Source organism: Dendrobium catenatum, unplaced genomic scaffold (genome assembly GCF_001605985.2).
Source record: "Dendrobium catenatum unplaced genomic scaffold, ASM160598v2 fragScaff_scaffold_1557, whole genome shotgun sequence".
Taxonomy (NCBI): Eukaryota; Viridiplantae; Streptophyta; class Magnoliopsida; order Asparagales; family Orchidaceae; genus Dendrobium; species Dendrobium catenatum.
The window spans coordinates 3,856,633-3,878,296 of NW_021320019.1; the positions used below are offsets into that span (position 1 = coordinate 3,856,633).

General features: G+C 37.5%; 1 protein-coding gene across 1 annotated transcript; it reads left to right on the forward strand.

Annotated features, from left to right (window-relative positions):
• The first annotated feature begins 1,105 nt into the window (after nucleotides 1–1,105).
• LOC110114076 (probable glycosyltransferase STELLO1) lies at nucleotides 1,106–20,989 on the forward strand. Its single transcript, XM_020846837.2, has 3 exons — nucleotides 1,106–3,179; nucleotides 19,952–20,078; nucleotides 20,174–20,989. Exons 1-3 carry the CDS (start codon nucleotides 1,435–1,437, stop codon nucleotides 20,648–20,650), a joined length of 2,349 nt encoding a protein of 782 aa, XP_020702496.1. The 5' UTR covers nucleotides 1,106–1,434; the 3' UTR covers nucleotides 20,651–20,989.
• Nucleotides 20,990–21,664: the final 675 nt, after the last annotated feature.

The window sequence follows — 21,664 nt, forward strand, 5'->3', positions numbered from 1 at the left end:
ATCCTAAAAATGCGAACCAACACATAAAGAATGCATTTCTTCAACCTAAGCAGCAAAGCCACCATCACATAACCCATCTACTATTATGTCATTGGTCACCCTGCTATTCACACTTAAATATTGCATATTACCATACTAAATATCACCAACATTACTCAAATCTTTTTCAAGATCTTTCACTACAACCACCATCTTCACTTTATTACCATTACAGGAACATGTTAGCATGTTCATCACATCTATATAATTACTAATTAGCATGTAAAAGGCGATGTTCCATTAATATGATAGGTAGGTCATATAGGCTTGACCATGACCTGACCCCTAAGCCAACGATAAAGTGCTTTGGTTTGTTCTTTCAATAATAACACATTAATATCACATCTTTCAAACTTCAAAGTTTTTTTTTTTATTTTTACTAATATATTTCATCCTGCTTTAACCCTTCACAGCAACCCAATATCCTCCTTATTTGAAGACAGTAGAACATAAATTGTTACAGTCCATATCTGTGAGTCCAGTTATTAATGAAAAAAATTTCAAGCAATAAACATGAACAAGTTGGAGAACACGAAAATAGAAGCATAACTAGAGAATGTTTACAATCTCTGCAGAAGAATAAGTTCAAACAAATTTTTTTCTTTTATGTAAAATTTCTCCAATCTCCACCACAACAACAACAGAATGTCGTATTTGCATAATGAATACAAAAATTACCTAAAGATAACCGGCATGACAAGATTTGCAAGAAATTTTGGAGAGATATTCAGACGTTTGCATCGGTGTGGTAATATGAGCATTGGTTCGATGGGAAGGAGAGAAGGGGAGCTGCTTTGTTTCTCAAAATGGAGGTTCAATTCAACGCGAAAAAGAGTTGCTCAGAGATGTTTCCCGCATGCAAAATTCTGTTTTTGCGAATTGGTTTTGATGGAGCAGATGGAGTGTAAGAGTGTTATATTTGATGAGGGCTGAGTCTTTACGATGGTAAAAAGGTAAAAACTAAAATTTAGGTATTATATAAGTAAATAAAGATATTTTGAATATTAGGTACGTAAAATTTAGGCATAAACTTTTAAAAATATATGTAACCGTACTCCGCACTTATTAATCTTTCCCACAGTGGAGGTATTTGCCCGGTTCCTTCCCCTACCTCGGCCTTCCTGACCTCTTCGCCATTTTTATTTCAACTGCATTGGTTTAAAAAACCAGCGGATCGATCACTTCATTGCCACTCAAGGCCAAGAAAGCGAAACCTCAACTGAATCGAAGAATGTGCGTTGGGATTACCAATCGCATTGCTCGTCGATCCCTTCGCATTGGAGGAAGGAAGGGAACAATGAACCAGATCAATAGCAGGAGTGCAAGTAGACGTAACTGAGGACTGCTTTCTCAATTACTGTACTAGTCTCTTTTCTTTCGGAATTGAGGCAAACGATGCAAATCCAAGAGCGTGGCACCGCCGACGGGGCCGCTAATATCTCAAAACCCTTTCCCCGTCCTCTCACCTATCTGGACTCCCCAATCCGCGGCAAGAAGAGCCGAGATCTCTCATTCGCTTCCTCGCCTTCCTCCTGCAACACGTACAAGCTGTTCGCCCTCTTTATCCTCATCGCCTCCATTGCTGCCCTCTTTTTCCTTCGAGGTACTAGTGATGGAGCCGCTCTTCTTTGCCTTGACAACCGCCCGGCTCGTTCCCTCCCCGCAACCATCACTTATCCCGATATCTCCTGGTCCACCGTCCCCGCAATCCACGCCGTCGACCCGGCCGCCGTCGCTCCCTTTGCCTCCTTTCGCTCAGAACGATGGATCGTCGTCTCAGTGTCCGCTCCTCCCACAGATTCACTCCGCCTCCTAGTTAAAACCCGAGGCTGGCAACTTCTCGCCGTCGGTAACTCCCATACACCGGTCGACTGGTCCCTCAAAGGTGCTATCTTTCTCTCCCTGGATCTCCAGTCTCGCCTCGGCTTCCGCACCGTCGACTTCCTCCCTTATGCCTCGTATGTCCGCAAATCCATCGGGTATCTCTTCGCCATCCAGCATGGCGCGAAGATCATCTATGATGCCGACGACCGGTCCGACATCCTTGGCGGGGACCTCTCCAAGCATTTCGACCTCGACCTTGGTGCAGCCGCCGGTGCTGCTTCCGGTTACCCTGTCCTTCTCCAATACAGCCGCACTGCTGACAACAACCGAACTATCGTAAACCCCTACGTGCACTTTGGCCAACGTTCGGTGTGGCCGAGGGGCCTTCCACTAGAGAGCGTTAAGGAGGTCAGCCACGAGGAGTTCTACTCGGAGATCCGTGGCGGTGGGCAATTTATCCAACAAGGGCTCTCTAATGGTCTCCCTGACGTCGACTCCATCTTCTACTTCACACGAAAGTCGTCACGGTCGGAGCCTTACGACATTCTTTTCGACGAGGATGCTCCCAAGGTTGCATTGCCACAGGGCTTAATGGTTCCTGTTAATTCCTTCAACACCATCTTCCACTCCCAGGCTTTCTGGAGCCTCATGCTCCCTGTCTCGGTGAGCTCCATGGCGTCTGATGTAATCAGGGGTTATTTTGCGCAGAGGATTATGTGGGAAATTGGAGGCTATGTGGCAGTCTATCCACCTACTATTCACAGGCAGGACAAGGCGGAGGCATACCCATTTTCAGAGGAGAAGGATCTTCATGTCAATGTTGCTAGGCTGATTAAATTTTTGGTCTCTTGGAGATCAGCCAAGCCAACTATTTTTGATAGAATTTTGGACTTGAGCTATGCTATGGCAAACGAGGGTTTTTGGGCAGAGAAGGATATGTTGCTCACAGCTGCCTGGCTTCAGGATTTGATTTCTATTGGGTATCAACAACCAAGGATGATTTCGCCGGAGCTGAACCAGGTGAAGGAGGCCAGCAGGCTAGGAGATCGGAGGGAGTTTGTACCTAGGAAAATTTCTTCGATCCATCTTGGTGTAGATGAATCTGGCAGTGTGAATTATGAGATTGGGAATCTCATACGGTGGAGGAGGAGCTTCGGGAATGTGGTGCTCATTATGCACTGCAGTGGTCCTGTGGAGCGCACAGCTCTTGAATGGAGGTTGCTGTATGGGAGGATTTTTAAGACTGTAGTCATTCTGTCAGAACACAATAGCACTGATTTGGCTGTAGAATATGGAGAGCTATCAATAGTTTACAAGTAAGTTTTCTGGACGTTCTTATCCAAGTACCATAGAAACAGAAAATTTTTACCTGCAGTGTAGCTAAATTCCTGCATCCGATGCTTAGTTATAATCTAATTTAAATGACATATTTTGAATTATTATTATTTGTTTGTTTTAAATGAATTTAATCTCCATGTCTTTATCTCAGTTTAGTCCAGCATCCATTGTTAGCAATAGCTGTTTGCGCTTCATGTTATTTAGGCTTTTGACCTTTTTGGTCAGTGAGGGAATTATCATCCGATGGGTCTTGTTTGCAATATTTCCAGTTTATATAAATCTAATAGCACAACGGCATTGTGGATGCTATTAAGGTGCTCAGTCTTTTGGGGTGGATTTGTTTCTTGAATGCTAGGGATGAATGTTTTAGAGCTTTTGCAAATGACTTTATGAAGTTGGAAACATATGTTGGGATGTGAAACCACGCAACAACAAAAAGACAAACAAGAAAAAGTAAACAGCAGAAAAGTACACCAAAATTTAACCGGGAAAAACTCAAAATTAGGAAAAAATCATTGAGCCACACCACACCAAGAAATTCACTATGAAAATGAGGGAAATTGTACAGACCGTTCTTCTCTCACTCTCTCCTTGCCTCACTTCACTTCACACATAGTTATCTTCTTAAAGCAGATAAGAGATGCACTTGAAAAACATTCAAAGGCACAACCCTTTCAAGTGAAATAAAAAGAAGAGGGAAGAAAACTGATCAGCTCGACTCTGGCATGACGCTAGGGATGGAGTGCCACAACGTTTATGTCTCTGTCTTCAACTTGAACTTGAAGCGCTGCAGTTCTCTAGCATATAATGTTGCGGCGTTGTATGGATGTATAGACAATTTTTTTTTTCAAAGTTTTCAGTCGACAATACAACTTAATTGATCGGCACCATCAGACACACCCGCCAGGCATTAAATGAAGAAAATCTGAATGCAATAAACTTACTATAGCCATAGAAAATCGCCATAGAATATTTATAAAAGTTTTATCTTGTGGTCTGATTCATTTTGCAAGAGACATGTAGATGACTTCTAGTATAGTAATGTAAATTCTGAGCATCGTAACGATCTTGGGAGGTCCCTTGAAGAAAACATGTTATGGGGGTAGTGATAAGGTCGGGATCTGGGTACTAATGCGTGAATCCAAAATTAGATTTGCAGTTTCTGTAGCAGCGGGGATTAGTTTTGCTTGGTTATCTGTGAGGGAGAAACCTAAACAGAGAAAATAGGTGATGGGCAAGGTTCAAAGTTTTCTGGATGATATACGTTTCACCAGTCAAGATTCAATGCAAGAGATTTGAATGAGATTCAGAATGTTTATTTAATAAGATTGTGCTGCAGTACACTTGAAATGGCCTTCTCAAAGTTCTTGCTATGGTAACATTACCAGGTGTATTAGCAATTTATCCTTTCCTATATCAAATATAGATTTATTAATATTCTTTTTTCTTATTAAAAGCTTTGTCTATGCATAATTTTAAATACCAACTTAGTATATTATGTTACAATCAATTATAAGAAAATATACCGGACTGGATTTGTTAAATGATTCACTGAAATACTAAATTACCCATCATTGCATGTGTATATCATTACACAGTCAATCCTAGGAAAATATACCTGATTAGAATTCTAAGTTGTTATGCTTGTTAAATGATTTGCTGAATACTGTATTACCCATCTTTGCAAATGTACACTGGTAAAATCTGGGATCATTTGATGCTGATCAACCAAACTATAACAAACACACTGATTCAATTTTTGTATGATAGTTGATAAATTGTTTGTGCATTAGAGTGCTTCCATATTCGATAGTACTTAGTTCTATTTAAGTTTATAGCTGCATTCGATTGCACTTTATTTTTGTTTTGTATTAGAACTTTATTTTTTGCTTGACGGATCTTTATATATCTTTCTTAGGCAACTTTATCGAATTAGTGCTAGCATGGTGATTTATGTACTGCTTTGCTTGGTCAAATCTTAATGGTTGGCTAATTAAGTGACAAAAATGTATAGTATTATTGTTGGATTAACCATGTAATAAGATGTTTGATCACTCATTTCAAATGTACTTAGGATGAGGATGCTATAAAGTTAGGCATAAACAGAATCATCATCATAATTCACTTTATTCCAACTATTTGGGCTCGACTTTTTGGTTTTTTATTTTTTTCCTTCTTGCTAAGTGCAACTGCATTAGGTGTTAACTTATTGTTTATAAATATTTTTTAAAAAATTTTATTTGTGTTACGTTAAGTTTACCTATTTTTTTTTCTAATCTTACATTAATAATTTATCCACATGTTTGATGGAATATTTTTTGCTCTTTATTTTACCTGGCCAATCCACCTATTTCTATTTTCCATGATCTTTTCTTAATAGATGTTAACTCTTTACCATCTTTCTGATATATTCATTCTTAATTTATCCTTTCTAATTTTTTCATATATTCCTCTTAACATTCTCATTTCCCCAAAGCTTAACTTTTCCATTACCAACACTTTTTTTACTGCCTAGCACTTTAGAGCACAAAACATGATGGATCTAACAATTTTATAAAATTTATCTCGAGTCTTTTCGATATTTTTTTTCATTGCATAATACTTCTAAGGCATTTTTTTATACTTACCATCTACCCATAACTTCATTATATATATATATATATATCCATTTTTTATATAATAGATCTAATATTATTATCTTCTAGTACTATTGACTGATTATTGTTGATGTCCAATACACTAATATTGCATTTTATTTACTTATTCTTTATTTTATTCTTTCTTAAACCATTTATCTTCTATAAATTTTCTCTATTATTTTAATTTCTTAAACCTTTACTGATTATTGTTGATGTTCCGTTTGACTCGAATGCTCGGTCGGTCGCATCTTGCTTGAGCTCGCTGCTCGACTTTGTCTGCTCGCACTTGCACTCGCCTCTTCTCCCTCCCCCTCGACCACTCACACTCAATCGAGTTAGCGGGGTGGGTCGGGTCAGGTCGGGTTGGTGTTGGGTCTAGATTTTTAATCCGTTTGGACAAACGGGTCGGGTTCGGGTCGGGCGTGTTAAGAGTGGGTCAATTCCGGGTTTGACTTGAACTCGACTCGAAAACTTATTTTGACACCGCTAGCCACCACGGTTTGGTGGGTGGTGGGTGTAGCTTGCTCAATTGGGATGATGGGAAGAAAAGAGTATGTTAGAAGCTAGAGCAGAATGAAACAACTATTATGAGGTTCACTTACTTCCATCAAATTATGAGCAGCTATTATATTTACAATATCAGAGATGCACTCTGGTATACTTTGCTAGTTCTTACTCAGAAGAATTTTGTTGACTTAGAAAGGAACCGAAGTTGGTGGCTAGGTATATTGGAGGGCTAAAAGAATCCATACAAGTTATGTTGGAAATGAGTGCAATCTGGCGCTTGTCACAAACAATGATTTATGCTTACAATTCTGAACTTCAATTCAAACATGGCCACCGGACTTCTAACTCCCTACGCGTTACTCCTGGGCAAAACTCCAAACAAACGAAAGCAACCACCTAAACTGTTAAGGAAACATCCTTCAATCACAAAACAATGCGACTGCTATTGGTTTGCAAGATGCTAAGGCACCTCCAAAGATTGGGAGTTACCGTGATAATATATATAACTGACCAGGTCCAGCCAAATTCTTCTGGCGTTTCAATCCGGAACATAGATCAAATGAATGTTGAGATAGAAAGCAAGCAAAAACCTGGATAGGGAATCAGACAAAAATAATTTCGAGACACCAATCCTTGAAATTGAAGAGGCTAAAGATTTACCTGGTGATAAAGGTGATTTCCTTTCATATGCGCTTTAAAAAGTACTAATTGCACCAAAACAACCTATAGACAAAGTCATTGTACTTGATGCACAAGTAGCTGAAAGATGTGTGATTTGTCGGTTGACAATGGTTGCACGAGAAATATAATTTTAGTAAAGGTTGTCAATGCGCTCAACTTGAATACTTTAAAACACACACACACACTATGACCAAATCTAATGGATAAAAAATGAGGTAGAAGTGCCTATCTGATGTAGGGCTACGTGCAAAGGCAAATGCAATTGATTAGAAAATTACCCATACATGAGTAGAGCTTTTCAATTAATTAATCTTCTCGCATTTCTTAACAAAGTTCTAAGCCAACAAGATAATGATTAAGCTTAGACAATCAATTACATAAGAAAAGATTAGAATCATAAAATAGTCACATCAATTTAGATCATGCTAATGTTGGGGTTTCAAAAGAGAATCCCCAATTTAACAATTAGAATAGTTACTATAAGGTTCCACTAACTTACACTCATAATTTGGGGCTATGCGGATAAATCTTCATGGTTAAACGATACCATGATTGAGGGAGGATTAGAAGGAGCGAAGAAGGGAGAGAGTTTACCGACAAAGTAGGAGATATGAAGCAACAGTGGTAGTGTTGTCTGTTTCTGAAATAAGGGTAGCAATACGACTTCTTCTGATGCGGACATCCAACCGTCCATGTCTATCCGAGGAGCTGAAGATCAACGGCTGTCATCGTCCCACGTTATCTTATATTTTATTTGTAATTTTTAAATTTTTATTATGAATTTTCCGTTTTTACCCTCACTTAAGAGGGTCGTCCTATGTAAGCCTTAGGGGCATATGTGTCTTGTTTTAATTTCTTAGGCCTATATATAGAGGCCCTTTCTTATGTAATGGGATGATGAATTGATAATGAAATTTTATTCTACTTGTTTGATCTCTTAGTGAGTTCATGAGAGGAGAATGATCTCTTTGTGAGTTCCGAGATTCCCAATATCTCTTTGTGAGTTCTTGAGGAAGTGGCGCTTGTAGATCTCTTTGTGAGTACTATTGGAGGTGTTGCTCGAGGTGTGTAGCTCCGCATTTTCTTTTTCCTAAACCCAATTTATTTCTTCTCTACCTAACCAAACTCTCTTCCTCCCAAATCCCCTCCACCGGCCCCCATAAGTCCACTGCCGGCCACCCCAGGCCAATCCCGCCACCGGCGGCTCCGCCGGCCTTCTTGGGACGGCCAAGCCACCGGCCTCCTTCTTGGGAATTTCAAATTTGAAATTCAAATTTGTTTCCAAGAGGCATTGAAGATTTTCCTAAAATAGTTCCTTGATTTAAGGCTTTCATATTAATTGGATGTCAATGTGAATTTGAAATTCAAATTAATTCTAATTGATAGCCTTATTATTAGAAACTTTCCTTTCAAAATTCAGATTTTATTAAATCTTTGATTAGTAATGTGGGCCCCACTCTACTTATGACAAATAATCTCCTCCCTCTCTCTATGTGGTCTGCCCCCTCATTGGGCATAATCTCTCTCCTATCTCATTAATAGCCCCCCTCATTAAGCCTCCATAATTACCTCCCACAATTCCCTCTCATCCAATTTAATTTGCCCCATTAAATTTGAATTTAAATTCAAATTCATCCCGCCAATTCCACTTAATCTGAAATTTAATTTCAGATTTTCATTCTCTCTCCCCAAATTGATTTGAGATTTAATTAATCTTGCCACCTAGGAAAGTAAATGGCATTTACGTTTCACATCATCTTCTCTCAAGTCCGAACAACAATCTAGCTCCTTTCAAAAGTGTAGGCAGCAGTCGAACAAGTTCTGGAAATCTGGACAGCAAGTTAGCTTGTGCTGGTAACTCCGGATAGCAAGCTGGAACGTTCCGGGCCACAACTAAGAAGGTCTGGACAGTGGGACAACAAGTTTATGCGTGCTGGAATTTCTGGACAGCAACCTTAAAATGTTCTGGAAATCTGGACAGCAGCTTTGGAAGACTAAAATCCTAGAGTAGAAGCTATTTAGGAAGATAGAACCTAAGGAAACGATGAAAGGGGCAAGGGGAAGGGGGCGGCTAGCCATGATTGGGGTGGGATTGTTGATTTAATAGAGTTGTCAATCATGATCTCTCAATTAAGGAGATAAGAATTAAATCAAATCTCCAAATTTGGAATTAATTTGGAGTAATTGATTTGGGAGACTTAATTGGATGGAGCAAAAAGGGGAAATGGGAGAGGAAGGGGCCGGCCCTTTTAATGGTGCTTTGATTGGGACTTAAAGTGGTTACCAATCTTGGCCAACTTGGTTAGGAAAGAGATGTTATTACAAATCTCTTCTTTCTACTTCAAATTAAATGTGGATTGAATAAAGAAACTTTCCAAAATTAATTTATCTAGCAAATAGAAAAAACTTTCAAAATTCAAATCAACTTGAATGGTGTGACTTTCCTAAATTAAATCACCTTATTTAAGGAAGGGAATTTCAGATTTTGAATGATTTGAACTCTGAATTTAAACCTTCAAAAAAATATTATGAGCTATATTTGGAAAGAAAAAAAAAGGAAGGTTGAAACTTTGGGGTTTAAGGGGAGGAAGGATGGCCGGCGGCTAGATGGTGGGGCTTGGCCGGCGGTTAAGGGGAGGGGGGGTGTTTGGGTGGCGGTTTCAGGAGGAGGGTTGGCCAACAACTTAGGAAAGAGGGGAGGGGGTGGCGGTGTGGGCCGGCGGGTTGGGGAGAAGAGAGGGGAGGAATTTGGAGGAGGTGAACCACGAGCCCAAACGCTTCCTGCGGCTGATGGGTTGTACGTTGTTCTCACCTAGGGACTTAAACTCTCACAAGAGCTCTCAAACTCACCAAAACACAAGTGCATGAAATTTTCTTCATAATAATTATCATCCTCTCAAAGGAGGAGAAAGAGCTATAAGTAGCCAAAATACAATAATGTTTTTAAAGACAAAAGTACGCCCTGGGGTTAAATTAGCCTACTCCCTCAAGTGAGGGTAAAAACAGAAAAGTGACATAAATAAAATCAAATACAAATAATAGATAAAAATATAAAGTGGCCTAATCGTGGCCGTCAATCTCCGATTCTTTCTCTGATAAACTTTTCACGGTTGGATGTCCTCATCACTATCACTGATGTATGCAAGTTAATATTTTCAATTGGTAAAAGATTGATGTGTGATGTTTTTTTTTTATGTTCTTGATATGAGTGTATGCTGCTTAATCTTGGGAAGGCCATGGAAATATGACATGGGTGCTTGTTATGATTGTTGTGCCAACATCTACGTTATAGATTGGAATGGAAAGAAGCTTCGTTTATAGCTTACTGCACGTAATTCTGAAGCTCACATGTTAACGGTTCGGTCTTCTTGAGTGTAATTGGACCGCAGCCCATTTTAACATGCAAAATTAATTCATTAATCATGACTATCATGTTCTATAAGTAGAGGCTTTGATGAAATTCCCATAGAAGTCCAAAATTATTGAAATATTTTTCAGATTCTATCCTTTTATAATTGCCTAATCAAGTACCACCTGATCGCAATATCTTTCATCAAATTCATCTCATTCCTGACTTGGTGCTCCCAAATTTGGGTCATTATTAAATGGGTCCTGAGGAACAGGAACATATAATCCTGCAAGAAATTGTTGACAAGCTCTCATTCAAACAATTTATTAAGTATAGTATGAGCCCTTGTGTAGTTCTTGCTTTGATTGTTTCAAAAAAAGATGGGAAATGGAGGATGTGATTGGATAGTCATTCAATTAAAAAGATAATTGTTAAATATTGATTTCCAATGCCACGATTGGAAGATCTTCTTGATAAGTTGCATGGGGCAACAAAATTTACCCAATTGGATCTTCAAAGTTGCTATCAACAATTCTATATACGAGTGGGGGATGAGTGGGACAGTGCCTTTCAAATGCACAATGGTGTATTATACCTTTTAAACTCTGTAATGCGCCCAACACATTCATGCGTCTCATGAATGAGGTATTGAAACCCTCCCTTGGAAAAGTTTGTGCTGTGTATTTTGATGACTTTTTTTGTCTTTATCATCTCACTTTTTGACCATTTACCTCATCTTACAATGCTTTTCAACAAAACTATGATAACACAACTTGTTCATTAGTCCTAAGTTTGAATTTATGCTAGACAAGTCCACTTCGTGAGATTCATCATCAGGATCGATGTTATTCATGCTGACCCAATTGCATAAAATGTCACACGTCATGATGTATGGCGCGACGCAATACACTAGTTCAAAATAGCGTGCCTATTTGTGTCATATATGAGCAATAGTGCATGGATAGTGCATGACGCAAGGTGCAAATGGTGCACATTTTTTCTTAGGGTTTTAAATTTAAATTATAATTTATATCAATACTTATTAAGTTGAGCGTAGTTGTCCTAAATTTTTTTCATTTATTACAAAACAAATAAAGCTATTTTATCTACTTATTTAATTATATAATATAAAAGTACTTTATTTATTTATTTTTTAATAATAAATGATATAACATGAATTTATATATATAGTTTTATAATGTAAATTTTGTATACAAATTAGAGGTATAAATTGTATCTAAACCTATGACATAAATTAAAAATTATTTATATTAAATTTATAAACTTATATGTAAACTAATTTTATATTAAATATGAATTAAATTTAAAGATTGAATATGTTTAAATTTAAAATTATAGAATACATTATTTATTTTTAAGCTACAAATTTATATTATTGTATAATTATTATATTATTTAGATGACATTTAATTAATTTTTATATTTATTACATCATTCATTTCAACCCCGATCAAATTATTGAACCTTAGACCTCTTATTTTTTTGATTTTATATCCAGTTGGATGTTCACAACCTTGATCTTCTACACTAAACAACCCAAACTCATAGTGGACCTTGCATTGATTCCTTAGTGTCATAACTAGATGGCATCCAATCTCATTAATGACTTCACTGATATGCTCTAGAGCGTTAAATAGAATTTGCAATATTTATCGCAGAAATATAAATAAGAAGTAGATATGCATAAGCGTGCCAAGGTTTTTGAAGTGGCAGACTTGGTAATGACACCATGTAGCCACTTATGTCAAATTAAAGCAAAATAAATTAGGGAAACAAAAAAAAATAGCGACTATCTATATTGTTGATCTTCCAACAAACCTTCATATTTCTCCAATCTTTAATTTGCTAGATATTTACCTCTACAAAGTCCTTGATGATGATGATATTGAGTTGATTGAACTTGACACGTTTTCTTTTAAAGAAGAGGGCCTTTGGATGTAGCACCCTTCACCAATTTGATCTAGTTACTTATATACTCTGCTCTATCTGTATAACTATATACTTTATAATTTTAAGCTTCATTTATAGTTAATTATAATTTTGTCATTTTGTGTGAGTTGTAAAGGCTATTTGTTAGCCACTGCCTAGGAGAAATAGAACTAGCTTGCAATTATCATCTAAAAAAGAATTTGGTTCAACTCTTAATAGGACACAATGGGGAAGAATGATTCGTATAACCAACACCTAGTGGGATAAAGGTTTAATGTTGTTGTTGTTGTTGTTTCTCTCTCTTTGTTATTTCCTGGTGCTGCACCATTAATATTATAGTTCTCTATAGTATTTATTTTTCCACTTTTTAGTAGTGTTCTTTTTTTCTTAATAAGCTTGTCTTCTTACTGCATCACCAAGTCCTTGCTTATGCACAATCCAGTTCTAGACTTTATTAAAATTTTGATATGCCCTAGGGTTTCTCAATTTCGGTTTTACCCTAATTCCCCTCAAATGAAGAGAATTTATCCACCAAATCCAAAGAAAAAGCAATCACAAGAGAAGTGGGATGAAGAACAAAAACAATTGCATTGAAATTCAAGAGAAAACAAGATAAGTTTGTCCAATTCGAGAAGGACAAGGTCTCCCAATATAAACCCTAGAAAAAGCAAGAAGAAAACAAGAGAAAAGTTTCAATCAGCATAAAGAAAAACTGAACCCTAATTGCCCCCTTAATACAATCCGAAATTCCTCACACATCCCTAAATTACCCCTCCCAATCAGCCATCCATCCTCCCTCTCGATTTCCGTCGCCCCCCTTGATGCCGCCTGATCAAATTGGTGGGCCCATGGGGCCCACCGTGGTTTCTCCTTGCTCCCAGCGGCTGCCCCCTCTTCTCCGTTCGTAGACCCGCGTGGGTCCAGGGAGATGGACCGGGTGAACCGGTCCATCAATACCGCCCTCTAGAAGATGAACCTTGTCCTCAAGGTTGAAGTTTGGAAATTGCTCCTGCATGGCTTCGTATATCTCCCAAGTAGCCTCATGTGTTGGTAAGTCCTTCTACTCGATGAGCACCTCTCTCTTGCCTTGATCATTCTTCCTCACTTCCTTCACCTGTAGTGGTTCTAGTAAGAATTGCATATCTTCTGTGAGGCCTTGGGGTATAGTAGGAGTGTCCATAGTATGATCACCTATGCTCTTCTTCAATAGTGATGCATGGAATACAGGGTGGATGGAGGAATGAGGAGGCAACTTGAGACGGTAGGCCACCATCCCAACTTTCCCTTCAATCTCGAAAGGCCCATAGTATCGTGGAGAGAGCTTCTCACTCCTTCTGCTAGCTAAAGTCTTCTGTCGATAAGGCCGTAGCTTCAGATATACCATCTCTCCCACCTCAAATGTCACATCCTTACGGTGAGCATCCGCCTTGGTCTTCATGATCTGCTGGGCTCGCAATAGGTGTTCCCTCAACTCTCCCAACACCCTATCCCTCTCCTCCAAGTATTGATCCACTAGATATACAGGGGTCGTCCCCTTCTGATAATTCACCAACGGTGGTGGATCCCTCCCATAAAGAATCTTGAAAGGTGTGAACTGAGATGCGGTATGGTAGCAAGTGTTGTACCAATATTCTGCCCATGATAGCCATTTGACCCAATGCTTAGGCCTTTCCCCAACGAAGCATCTCAAGTAAGTCTCCGCGCTCTGGTTCACCACCTCGGACTGTCCGTCTGTCTGTGGGTGGTATGCTGTACTGCGCTTCAAGAATGTGCCCTGCATCTTGAAGATCTCCTTCCAAAAAGAGCTCAAGAATACTTTGTCCCGATCTGAGATAATAGAAGTGGGGACCCCATGCAATCGAACCACCTCTCTGATGAAAGTAGAGGCTACAGTAGGAGCTGAGAACGGGTGTCGTAGTGGAATGAAATGACTATACTTGCTCAACCGGTCAACTACCACCATGATGACCGTATACCCATCAGACTTGGGTAATCCCTCAATGAAATCCATGGTGACTTCCTCCCAAATCTTGTTTGGAAGCACCAAGGGCTGCAGCAAACCACTAGGGGCACAAGCTTGATACTTGTTCCGCTGACAAATATCACATTTTCTCACCATGTCTTCGACGTCACCTCTTAGCCCTTTCCAAAAGAATTCGGCTTTCACCCGCCGATAAGTCTTCTCCACCCCTGAATGTCCACCAATACTGCTATCGTGATATTCCCGTAGAAGAATGGGGACAACCTCCCCTTGTATAACAAAAGAGAGTTCTCCAGGTGATACCCTTTGAACCCTCCTTCTCCCTTCTGGATAGCCGCCCGAATTCTCTCTAGCTCCTCTGCATGTTGATTTTCCTTCACCAATTCACCCCAGTCTACCAACTGTGGTACAGATAGTGCCATAAGCTGTGAGTACTCCACTCGGGAAAGAGCATCTGCCGCCTTGTTTTGAACCCCTCGCTTATACTGAATCTCAAACTCATACCCCAAGAGTTTGGCTAGCCACTTCTGATGTTCTTCTGCCACCAATCTCTGCTCTAGTAAGTACTTGAGACTCCGCTGATCAGTATGAACTATGAATCGTTGTCCCAACAGATAAGGTCACCATTTTTGAATAGCCAACACAATGGCCATCAGTTCCCGCTCATAAACTGATTTCAGCCGTGCCCTAGCTGATAAGATCCGGCTAAAGAAGGCAGTCGACCTATGATTCTGCATGAGTACCGCTCCCAAACCCACTCCTAAAGCGTCAGTCTCAACCACAAACTGCTGGGTGAAATCAGGAAGTGCCAAAACCGGAGCACTAGTCATGGCTTCCTTCAGATTCTTCATGGCCTCCTCTGCCTTCTATCCCCACTGAAAGTTGTATTTTTTAGCCTCCTCCCATGTGCATCGTGGGTCCCCCTTGCTCCCATATGGCACGGTTCCCTTCCGGAAATCCCCCTACCTGATTCGGCCACCCCTTACGTGTGTCGTGGTGGCCCACCGAGCCCATGTATGGCCGGCTCCCTTGGCCGCCGGTCATCCCCCAAGGGCCGCCCACTCCAGACCCTTCTCCCCCTTCCTTTGACCATTGCCCCTGCACGCCATCTTCAATCTGGATTACTCCTTCCCTAATTGAAAAATTAGGGTTAGGGTTAGGGTTCGGCACCGGCGATTTCCCTTTTTCCGTAGGATTTGATTGAACCACTTGGGCTTCTACCAATTTACGGATCATCTCTTCCATTCCCTCAAATCTCTCCTCTAGGGTTAAGAATTTTCCCTCCAACGACGACAATTTCTCACCCACTTCCTCCTTCAAGTGGCCCATCTCCCCCTCCAAAAGTTCTACCTTCTTCGATGCCATGCCGTATAGGATCGAGTGCTCTGATACCAAATTGATACGCCCTAGGGTTTCTTAATTTCGGTTTTACCCTAATTCCCCTCAAATGAAGAGAATTTATCCACCAAATCCAAAGAAAAGCAATCACAAGAGAAGTGGGATGAAGAACAAAAACAATTGCATTGAAATTCAAGAGAAAACAAGCTAAGTTTGTCCAATTCGAGAAGGACAATGTCTCCCAATATAAACCTTAGAAAAAGCAAGAAGAAAATAAGAGAAAAGTTTCAATTAGCATAAAGAAAAACTGAACCCTAATTGCCCCCTTAATACAATCCGAAATTCCTCACACATCCCTAAATTATCCCTCCCAATCAGCCATCCATCCTCCCTCCCGATTTCCATCGCCCCCCTTGATGCCGCATGATCAAATTGGTGGGCCCATGGGGCCCACCGTGGTTTCTCCTTGCTCCCAGCGGCTTCGCCCGCCCCCTCTTCTCCGTTCGTAGACCCGCGTGGGTCCAGGGAGATGGACCGGGTGAACCGGTCCATCAAATTTCTTTGATAATCTTTTTACCAACCATTTTGTCTTACATCATGTATGGCTCTTAGCTAAAAAGTTAAAATTTTTCTCTCTTAAAAACCTATCTTGAAAGATTAATTTCTGATCTTTCAAGTTCTATCATTTTATCTTAAGCAATGTTATGTTTTAATTATTTTCTTTATATCCTAAGATGTATAACCTTAATTATTGTTTCATGTTGTGGGCCAAACTTCTTTTAAAATAGTCTTATGATCTCTATAAAAAAATTATTTCATTTTAAGTAAAATGTATATTTATGACTTAGTAGCTTCTTTTTTGAAAATAATTAACTAATCTTGATTCTTTAAATATTTATTCAATTTTATAAGATCATATGAAACTATGAAATCAAAAGTATATCCCATGGCAAGAATATCTCCTGTTCCACACCATCATATATCCTTTCATTAGCCACTTATTAAAACCTATGTACTTGTTTAAGTTACTCATAATAGGTATTATTTTGTTCATAAGGTATAAGTGTTTATGCATCATTTTTCAAAATTCAAAATTTAATACTATTTTATAATCAAACTTGTGGAGCAAAAATATTGACCACATTTCTAATATCATCATCACTAGTATTTAACATTTAAATGACCAAAATGATCTTTAAATTTCTTAAGTGTGCCCACTTAATCCCAAGTTTTTTTCAAGTGGGCAACTTAGTCTCTAAACTCTTCAAATCTTAATCAATTAAATCATATCATCAATTTTGTTATTTCTTTGGATGAAAACTGGTGAAGACAAGGTTGTTAATCACATTTGGGATTTTTGGGGATCAATTCCATTAGTTTGTGCTAATATAAAGTGGTGAGATAGGCTTTAAGAAGTCCTATTAAGTCAAAAAATGCCCTAATAAAAAGCTTCTCCCCACCAAGTTTTATTAAAAAAAAATATAAAGTTGGTTCCGATTTAGTGAGTTGAGCACTTAATTGAACTCCAAAAAAGGACTAAAATAAATACACCTAATAAGGCTGAGGACCATTTTAACATTTACTCTTAACTTAATAGCTATCATTCTAGCATTAATCTTATTCAGCTCATTAATTTATTTTTCAAGTCTCTATCTGCTGCCATCTGTGTCACATTTATAGTGTCAACCTTTCCAACATACAAAAACTTGAAAACTTTCTTTTATTGCTCTTGGATGTTTGTCTTTCAGTTTAGTTTCTTGATAAAAAAGCAATATTTATTCATCTTTTAACCATTTTGTCCACTATTCTCATTTTTCTAATTCTGAGTTTCCAAATTTCATATAGTAAGCCTAATCATACTTTAAGACCTCATCAACTCGTTCACATTTTTCATCAAAATTAAGTTAATTTTTGGCACATCATTTTTGGTGATATATCGTAGCCAACTCTTGCCTACTTTTTGTAGACCAGATTAAATTATGGTGCATCACTAATGGGTGACATCCTAACAAGCTTTTGTATACTTTTCACCACAATCAAGTTAGGCAATGATGCTTCACTTTTGGAACACCTTTGCACTAACAAAAATTTATATTTTGATTAATTTTAGAAGTTTCGCATGGTTTAATGATCGGTTGTACTTTGTGCTCAGCAACAATCACCAACCTTTCTCATTCGTCCCATCAACAAATAATTATGATTTTATGCATAAACATAATCATGATTAAAAAATTAATAAATGTTAAAAGCCATTTTTGAATTTTACTAAATAGATGATTCATCTTCTAGTGAGATTTTGATATTTAATGTGAATGCAAATCTTAGCTTGGCATTTAGAGAATACAAATCTTCTTAAGCTTCCATGTGATATAATGGTTAATATTATATAACACTCCGTATTAACTCAAAACTAATGGGATTTACTCATAAAAATCCCAAATGCTATTTTAGAAAGATTTCCTTCTCCAATTTTTCATCCAAAGAAACAACAAAATTGTCAGTATGATTAAATTGAGTAAAATTTGATGAGCTAAGAGATTAAATTGAACACCTAAAAAGGAAAAGAAAAATGGGGATTAAATGGGCACACTTAAAATTTTTAAGAATCATTGTGGTTGTTTACTCATTAAATTAGTTAACAGTGATGATGATATTAGAAATGTGTTAACATTTATGCTCCACAAGTAGGATTATAAAATAGTTCAAAATTTGAATTTTGGAATAAGATGGATAAACAATTACAACTGATACCTGAATAGTAAATGATATCTATTAGAACTGACTTGAACAAGTATACAGATTCTAATAAGATGGGCAATGAAAGGATCTATGAGGGTATCGAATAGGAGCAGATAGGCTTGCTATGGAAGTTATACATGATTTCATAGTTGCATATATTGAATAAATATTTAAAGAATCAAGAAGATCACTCAATTATTTTAAAAAATGAAGCTACTAACTCTTAAATACAGTTTTTACTTGGAAGGAAAGAACTTTTTTACAAAGATTATAAGGATGTTTTATAAGAAATTTGACCCACAACAAAAAGTAATAATTATGTATAGATTTTAGGAGTAAATAAAACAATTAAAATATAAAATTGCATAAGATAAGATGATAGAATTTGAAAGATTAGAAATTAATATCACATCAACCATTATTAGTTGGGAGCTAAAGAAGTTTAACCATTATACTCAAGAGGCTTTGCATTTGTAACATACTCCTGCTTACTTTTGGATGTCAGCTGTTTCATGTTCTTGCAAAATCTGGCTGTGTTTAGATTATGATATATGGAATGTATTTTCAATACGTTGAAAGGGTATCGATTTTGCAATCTCTTCATCATTTGATTTCTTAAAATTTTGTTTCAAGTTTTGTTTGGTGCAATGTATTTTAATACACTGCCTCTTCCAGTCACGCCACTAGTATTCCATTCTCTTTTTGGTTGAAGGAATAATGTCCCAGACCACCGATGCTTCCAAAACAGCCACTGCATCAATCCGACTGACTTAATAAAAGTTCAATTCCAACGAATTGAACAATCCACACAATTTTTTTTTGTGAAATTAACATAAAATAAATTAAAATTGAAATTATGCCAACCAAATAAACTAACCAGAAGTTATGAAAGACTACTAAACCATAGCAGCAGCATGTCCTTAGATAAATACCCTTTCTTGTTTAATTCTACTCTTTTTGGCCACCATCACCAGCATGTTCTTGAAATAAAATAATAAAATGAACGAAAATCAGTTGATGAAAAGAAACCAACAAATGAAAGAAAACACATAAATTGCATAAAAAATTATCTTTGATGTGATATGTGATGTGGAACATTTTAGTTATAGCACATCTTAGGAATAATTTATCTACCTTTGTACTAGCTTTCTAGAAAGTTCTAGAATATTCTAGAATATGTTATATATATTAGTTACAGTAGGAAAGGGGAGATATAAAGAATATTATGTTATTTGAGCACTGAGCTTGTGTTATTTGGTTTATGTTCTTATTCTAGCAGCTCCTTCTCAACGATCCCCACTGCATCATGTTGATTCGAATAAATGCAAAGATTTTATCAATAATCCTAGTATTTTTGTTTGATGTACCAGTCGACATTAATATATTGGAGTATTTCTCTTGAAAAATGCAGAAAAAACTGTCATATACAGCATCCCTAAGACCATAATGTTTTGTTTCAAGTTTTTGTCATGATATTTATTATATTCACGGTGCTCACTTACACATATAAGTTAGATAACCTGTAAATACTTAAACTTTCTACTGAATTATGTTCTTTTAGCACAGGCACCTTCCTAGGGTATTTGCACAATTTGATAATGCTGAAGGCTTCCTGTTCCTTCAGGATAGCATGGTTCTTAATTATTGGAACCTTCTGCAGGCTGACAAGGCCAGGCTTTGGATTACTAACAAGGTCAATCAATTTCAAGGCTCTTGGCCCTTATTTTCTTTCCTCTACCTTGATAAAATCTGCTGAACATTCCATATTATCTTGCCTCCTTTATCCAGGTCCCGCAATCTTGGGTATCGGTCTCCATTGATAGTAAGAGCTCAAAATGGTTTGTGGAGCAAGCGGCCATGGTGAAGAAGGTTGTGGACACTCTACCTGTGCACCTTCAGGTTAGTTACAAAGAGGGCACGAATGAAGATAAACTCATTATCTGCAGCAGTGAGGTTTTCTATGTTCCTCGTCACTTCGTCAATGACTTTGTGGACCTAGTGGGACTTGTGGGAGACCTAAATATACATCACAAGGTTGCGGTACCATTGTTTTTCTTAGCTATGGATTCTCAACAGAATTTTGATTCAGATGCCCTTGCCAGAATTGTTTATCAGACAACATTACCATCCAATGGCTCTTCCTTTAGTTATTATACAGCCAAAGCATCTGCTGTGTACCCTTTGAAGGTGCTAAATGAGCCAGATTTTGTAAAGCTCGTACAAGTCATGGCTTCAGGTGACCCTCTTCTGATGGAATTGGTATGATTGGCTGAGGAATTTTTTGCATTGTACACTCTTTGGAGTTCGATAGTGATTAAACAACTCCCTTTTTTGTGCGTGTTTAAGCTGTTTTGATTTAAGTTTTTAGAAATTTCCTTGTTATTATATAGAGTTTGTTTAGGACGGCTTTCTTATTGCTTTTTAAAGCTGTTTTCTTATATAAAAATTTTAATTTTGTATAAAAAAGCTGCTTTAAGAAGCAGTAAGAAAGCTGTCCCAAACAAAACCTTAGTCTGCTTCCATGTAACTTGTAAAATTCTCGTATGCATAGGCATATGTATTTTCACTTTTAGTTATATCAATCAAATTTTACAGAGCGCATAATCAAGTATTTCAAATATAATTCTACTACAAATTATGCTTAATATAATAAGCATAATTTTCTTTGATCCAAATCATTACCATTCTATGCCCCTTGCATTCTTTGATTCAAATAATTACCTTCCTATGCTTTCGCATCTTATAAAATCGTCTGTTCTGTCGAGTATTCGAACTTTAATGGCCCATTTGATCGTCTTAGATGAACAATGTGTTTAAAAAATGTTGATATTAGTTTTAAAATATCACCTTTAAAATGTGCTTCCATTAACTATGAAAATTAGTTCGTTGCCCGTTGACATCAATAACTTCATTGATCAAGGACCAAGTGTCCAGAAGCCATGCCAAATATTTCCACATAACTAAATCAAATTTGCAAAGGTCAATATCATTAGTGTGAGTACTAATCTTAAAGCACACCAATTTAATATTGCAGTACAAAATACTTCTATGGTAAGAGCTTTTTTTTTTTTAATAACAAACTTCCACGACAAAATGAAGTTCGTGTTTAAGATAAAATTGGCATGTTCGTTATATATGCTTTATTTTCATTTTGAAATGAAAGATTGAAGTTCGCTAACTTTTTGTTCACACTAGGGCGAACCAAATATAATTTCACAAAAATAACCCCACCAAAAGTTTAAGATATATATATATATACTAACTATACACATTAAAGAT

Excerpts from the sequence above, each read along its gene's own strand:
- LOC110114076 (XM_020846837.2), top strand. The coding sequence starts at position 1,435 with ATGCAAATCCAAGAGCGTGGCACCGCCGACGGGGCCGCTAATATCTCA. Across the intron at positions 3,180-19,951 it reads GAGCTATCAATAGTTTACAA|GCACCTTCCTAGGGTATTTG; the intron begins GTAAGTTTTCTG and ends CTTTTAGCACAG. Across the intron at positions 20,079-20,173 it reads GGCTTTGGATTACTAACAAG|GTCCCGCAATCTTGGGTATC; the intron begins GTCAATCAATTT and ends TCCTTTATCCAG.